General features: G+C 45.3%; 1 protein-coding gene across 1 annotated transcript in view; it reads right to left on the minus strand.

The window, feature by feature from the left end:
• Positions 1 to 2939: 2939 nt before the first annotated feature.
• LOC100950748 (phylloquinone omega-hydroxylase CYP4F11-like) overlaps positions 2940 to 6284 on the minus strand; it is a 16167-nt gene continuing 12822 nt past the window's right edge. Inside the window, exons 10-13 of the mRNA XM_012809384.2 lie at positions 5101 to 5234; positions 4941 to 5005; positions 4679 to 4761; positions 2940 to 4273 (exon numbers count right to left, since the gene is read on the minus strand). Coding sequence (XP_012664838.1) covers positions 4096 to 4273; positions 4679 to 4761; positions 4941 to 5005; positions 5101 to 5234 — 460 coding nt within the window. The 3' untranslated portion in view covers positions 2940 to 4095. The remainder of the gene's footprint in view (positions 4274 to 4678; positions 4762 to 4940; positions 5006 to 5100; positions 5235 to 6284) is intronic.

The raw sequence follows: 6284 nt of genomic DNA on the forward strand, positions 1-6284 counted from the left end.
GAAGTACCTTCTTCAGTGGATTCCTGAGCTCTTTCAGGGTTATCTTCATTCATGATTTGCTGCCAAATTCTTTATAGATAGAAGAGAGGCTGGGATCACCTACTCTGCCGTCTTGCTCATGTCTCTCCTGCAATGTAAGTTCTCACTGAATTTCCTGAGAATTATATCTTGACAATATGAGTTTCTAATTCAGGAACAAGTTACAACTAACCATTTATTTGGGTCTTCTATATATGTTTGTACACAGTTTCATCCATTTTTTTTACTTAAAAACATTAAAATATCTGAATGTATTGCGAATATGTGATGTATTCCATGCTATTGTAAATACCACCTTTCTATACATTTCTTTTTCTTTAAATTTATTCTTGTTGCATAAAACTGTAGTTAATCTTTGTATACCAATTTGGAATGAAACAATGTGATACACACTTAAAACTTCCAAAAAGTTGTTTGTGTAGATTCTTGCATATTTCTGTCATAGTACAACCTGATCCCATCTATGAATTGTGATAGTTTTGTATCATCCTTTTCAATCTTTAATATTTTTCTGATTTTTTATTATGTACTTGGGCAAGGTCCCACATTATAAATGTTAAAGAGAAGTAACAACAGTGGGAATAGATTGTTTCTTATTTAGAATAGAATGTTTTCAATATTCTACTGTTAAGCACTGTATTTATGGAAGTTTTGTGTACACAGGCTAGGACATTTCCTTTCTACTCCAATGTCACTGAGTTTATTTTTATTTATTTATTTTTTATTAAATCATAGCTGTATACATTTATGTGTTTATGGGGTACAATGTGCTGGTTTTATATTCAATTTGGAATGCTTACATCAAACTGGTTAACATAGCTTTCACTTCACTTTCTTAATTATTGTGTTAAGACATTTATACTCTACACTTAGATTTGCCATGAACCCTTAGAAAATGCACGATATATGTGTTCCCACTGATTTATTTCTTTTTGAGACAGAGTCTCATTATGTTGCCCTTGGTAGAGTGCCATGGCATCACGGCTCATAGCAACCTCCAACTCCTGGGCTTAAGTGATTCTCTTGCCTCAGCCTCTCAAGTAGCTGGGACTATAGGTGCCTGCCACAATGCCCAGCTATATTTTGGTTGTAGTTGTCATTATTGTTTGGCAGGCCTGGGCTGGGTTTGAACGCGCCATCACAGTGTATGTGGCTGGTGTCTTAGCCGCTGAGCTATCGGAGCTCAGCCACTGAGTTTATTTTTAAGTGCTGTTAAAAAAAATAATAATAGATAAATTTCATTGATTACATTTTTACGTGGAAATTTCCAGTAGGTACAAAAGTAGAAGAAAGATATAATTTTTGATGTCTCACTTTCAATAATTGTAAACACTAAACCAATTCTGTTTCATTTATATCTCTGCCACAAATCTGCTATAATGTTGTTAAGAAAGCCCCAACACTGTATTACATTAATCCATAATGACTTAAGTGTGTACCTCTGACACATAACACCTCCTTTTAAAGATATAACCTCCATGCCATTATCACATGTAACACAGAGCTCACAATATGCCCTACTAAGAGAGCCATGTCTCTCTCATCCTGGTGTTTTCCACACCATTTTGCTGCAATTTCAGTGGGTCCCTTTAGGGCACATTGTCCTGAGTCCCTAAGGGCAGACAGAGGATAGATGGATGGACAAATGCAGGGCAGCCAGCAGAAGAAACCCTTGTTTGTCTTACTGACCAACTTTTGTAGATCACAGCAAGGGAGCTGCTCTACTAGGAATGAAACTCTGACTCAGAAACAGGTTGTCTAGGAAATGTTTAGTACCAGGTTCCTCAAGAAGGTGCTTCGGGGCGGCGCCTGTAGCTTAAAGGAGTAGGGCACTGACACCATATGCCAGAGGTGGCGGGTTCAAACCTAGGCCAAAAATTGCAAACAAACAAACAAACAGACAAAAGAAGGTGCTTTGCATAACAGGAGAGGCGGTGGCCGCCTTTCCAGTGAAGCCTTATTTCTGGCAGATGCTTGTCCTTGTAAGCAGCTGGCACAAAGCCAACCCAGGCCCCCTGGTGCTCATTGGGCATTTATTTATTTATTTGAGACAGAGCCTCAAACTGTCCCCCTGGCTAGAGTGTCATGGCATCACAGCTCACAGCAACCTCCAACTCCTGGGCTCAAGCGAGTCTCTTGCCTCAGCCTCCCAAGTAGCTGGGACTACAGGTGCCCACCACGACACCCGGCTAATGCCCGGCTTTTTTTGGCTGCAGCCATCATTGTTGTTTGGCTGGCCCAGGCTGGATTTGAACCTGCCACCTTAGGTATATGTGGCTGGCACCTTAGCCACTTGAGCCACAGGCGCCGAGCCTCACTGGGCATTTATTGTACGGTATGAAAAACTCAATATTGACAGAATGTCAGTTCTACCCAACTTGATCTATGGATTCTGTACTATCCCAATAAAAATCTTAGGAAGTGATTTTGTGGATACCAACAAAATAATTCTAAAATTTATAAGGAAAGACAAAACACCTATAATAGCTAATACCATGTTGATGGAGTAGAACAAAGTTGGAAGAGTGGCCCTGTCCGGGTTCAAGACAATATAGAGCTACCATAATCCAGATGTTGTGGTATCAGTGAAAGACAGTGGGTCAATGGAACAGAATAGAAAGAACAGAAAATAGATTTACGTAAATGTAGGTAACCCATCTCTGCCAAAGATGCAAGGACAAGAAAAGATGTATTAGGATCAAGGCTAGGGTGGCTGAATGGGGGTGATCAGCTGGAGAGGAGATTCGAGGACTCAGCAGGGCTCAATGGTACAAGTCCCTTACCCTGTGAGAAGAGATCACTGTTTGTAGCAGGACACTATTTTGAGACATTAACTGAAGTTACTTTCATTCTCTACCTCTTTGCACTCTCAGAAAAAAATTGCTTTCTGTATGCACAGATTTTGTGGGGAAAAGACTTGATTTAATGAGCATGAATATATTACAATTCTTGCTTCTGAGTCCAAGGCACACTCTTAAAAGTCATAGCAGGAATAAGTATCTTGAAAGGCCGCGTGCTTCAGCAGCCTTTCTGGAACAGGTAGTAATAATGGCCACATTTTTGAGCATTAATTGTGCACCAGATACAGCTCTAAGCCGTTTTTAATCAGCCCTCACGACAGTCCTGAGGTAGGCAGCATTGTTGTCCTCATTATATGATCGAGGAAACTGAGGCACAGAGAGGGACATTAACTTGCCCAAATCACAGCAGAAGCCAGACTTGAGCCCAAGCAGTCTGGCTCTGTATCCCTGGTATTTGTGGCCAGAGGTCTGGCTTTGGATCTCCAGTGAAACAGGATGGCACTGCCCCCGCCCCCTTCAAGATGGGTCAGGGTGGCCTGTGATAGGAATGAAGGAGGAACCCAGAGGGGAAAGGGTGGTGATGAGCCTCCCCACCCACCCTCTTGTGAGAGCTCCTAAGTGGGTTAAATCAGTATGTGCTGTCCAGGCTGCCCAGGCAGCATCAAAGAAGGGAGTGAGGGACTCCCCGAAGGTAGGGGAAGAGATCACCGATGGGACCAACCAGGAAGGGTGGACACAGGTGTGGGACATTGGCAAGAGCAGGAAGGGAACTAGGAATCCTGGACAGGCTGCCAGGGTGGGAGCTGCAGGCCTCCTCCTCTGTGCTATGGGCTGGTCAGTGGGCTCTGTGGGGGCGTCTTGGGACACCCCTCAGTAGGTGAAGGGATCCGCCTCTAGGAGTCCTCTCTCTGACTCAGAGCCTTCGTCTTGCCTCTTAAATTTGGCCTTAACTGTGGCCCTCTCATGCTCAAACACCTCCCATGGCTCCTTATCTCCTGTAGAATAAAGTCCATACTTGGACTCTGAGAGAACCAGCGACAGGCGCAGGAGTGCTGAGCTCAGCCACCGAGGCTGTCGGGGTGTGGCTCTCAGAGACCAGCCCCGCCTCCACCCATCAAGCCCACCCCCTGGATCCCCGCAGTGCCCGAGCGCCCCCTGCTGGCCGTGGATGAGGTTCGGGCAGAGGCGACTGCAGAGTTTTATTCCCAGGAACCGGCAAAGCTTGGGGGAGGGGAGGAGGGAGCGTGTCGCCGGGTCACTGCCCGCCCGCCTTCAGCGGCTCTACATGCAGCCAAAGACCGCCCTCCGCGCGCAGAATCAGCTCAGGCAGCCTGCGGGGTTCGGAGTGGCCCGGCAAGACGCGAAAGCGCAGCAGCGTGAGCGCCAGGACCACCTTCATCTCGGCCATGGCGAAGGCCTGCCCGATGCAGTTCCTGGGGGTAGGGATATGGACTCAGAATTCGCCCAGGACCAATGACCCAATCTCCTCTGCATAGTGACCACCCCACCCCACCCCCAACCCCACCCCCGCAACCAAATCAGCCTGCGGGGCACAGAGGGGAGCTAAGTCTGTGTGGGACTTCTCCCCCGCCCACCGTGAGCCTGCATAACCCCCAGCCTGGCCCAAACTCCAGTCCAAACTCACAGCAACAGACAAAAGCTCTAGCACATCTTCTCCCTTCTTGGTGACCCCCATGCCCTTAACTTTGGGGAGCAGGGAAGGAGAGCTGAATCTCTGACCATCTGCAGCTCCCCATCACCTCACCTTTTCCTACTGTCATTGCCCAGACCCCTGAACCCATCTCTCAGTCCCTGCCTGGGACACACACCAAACTTACCTGGGCCCTGCGGAAAAGGGGATAAAAGCCAGCGGTGACCTCTCCTTGACTTTGTCTGGATCGAAGCGGAAGGGGTCATAGACCTGGAGGAGAGAGGGAGACAGGCGTGCTGGGTGGGGTCTCCCAGGACAGCCAGCCTTGGAGAGACAGGTGAGTGTGTCTAGTAGTAGGGGGAGGAGGTAACCTCCAGTTCCCTGTCAAAGTCCTGCCCCCTCCTCTAGGGCCCCTGGAAGGGGTAAAAAAAAGTGGAGCAAGTCAGCACCTCTGGGTCCGGCCACACAGCTGGGTTGTGATGGGTTCCTAAAATATTGATGAGTACGATGACATCTGTAGCAGAAGAGAGGACAGTCAGAACTGGGCCCCACTGCTTGATGGGATCCTCTTCCTGCCCAGGAGCCTCGTCCCTCTGCCATTGTGGGCACCTTTGGGGATGACCCGGCCATCAGGGAGCTCAATGTCCTGGGTAGAGCAGCGGGAGACCAATGGAACTGGAGGATGCAGCCGCAGACTCTCCTTAATGCACATGGTCAGGAAGGGCAGCTGGGCCAGGTCGTCCCTAAGGAAATACCGCACACACCCTGGCAGTTATCCAGGGAGCAAAGACAGAAAGAATCCTCCAGAGCTCTGTTTCGCAGGGAGACCTTTTCTCCCTGTAACAAAGTAAGTTTTGCAGGAATCAAATATTTGAGAATTAGAAAAGGGACAAAATCAGAAGAACAGAGAATTCAACAGTACCAGAGGAAATTTAGCTGGCTATTTTAAGAAAATCATTCTGGTGAAAATATAACATCCAAAAGCCAACTGGAAAAAGTTAACAAATTCAGATTTCTTTTCTGAATGTATTTATCTTTGTTCGATCTTTACAAGGTTTTTGTTTCTAAAAAATAAAATATAACATCCAAAAGCCAACTGGAAAAAGTTAACAAATTTGCATAAAAATATTTCTTATGGCAAGAAAGCAAAATCAAAATAAGAAACAAAATATACAGATCCAATGTTTCCCTCTTATTTATCGTTGTGCTGGAGATTCTATTAAATGTAACTCAACCGGAAAGAAGGGAGGGTGAGTGACGCAATTTGCACCGAGGAAAATGTATCATTTTGGCAGATAGATTTTATACTTAGAAAATACAAGCAATTCCATTGGGCAATTTTTATAAACATTGAAGGTCCAATGAGCGGGCTGAATTCTTCGCTCACTTATGTTCCAGTAACTAAAATTTTAGTGACTGCTACACTTAACTGGTTCTAAATTTGACAACCTTTATAAATTATCCACTCCTGTGGCCCAGTACCACCTTCACAGGTTGCCTAAGTTACTGTTTTTTTTTTAATGTATCCTTCCAAAGCTACCTTTTAACATCTTTAAAAAAGTATGTAGTAGCATCCCAGATACGGGGTATACTAGAGTTATCATACTGTCATATACTATCACACCATACACATACTCTGTATCTTTTCTCATTGAGTATTATATCACCTCTTCTTGTACACCTTCTGTGACTTGTGTCAACATGGGTTTATCTCTACTCTGGAAGTATAAAATAATTTCCCCATAGTTTCTCCTAGAGCTTTGAAGATTCTTCTGGGTTTTTTTTTTTTTTTT

Source organism: Otolemur garnettii, unplaced genomic scaffold (genome assembly GCF_000181295.1).
Source record: "Otolemur garnettii isolate 467f Iridium unplaced genomic scaffold, OtoGar3 scaffold00105, whole genome shotgun sequence".
Classification (NCBI taxonomy): domain Eukaryota; kingdom Metazoa; phylum Chordata; class Mammalia; order Primates; family Galagidae; genus Otolemur; species Otolemur garnettii.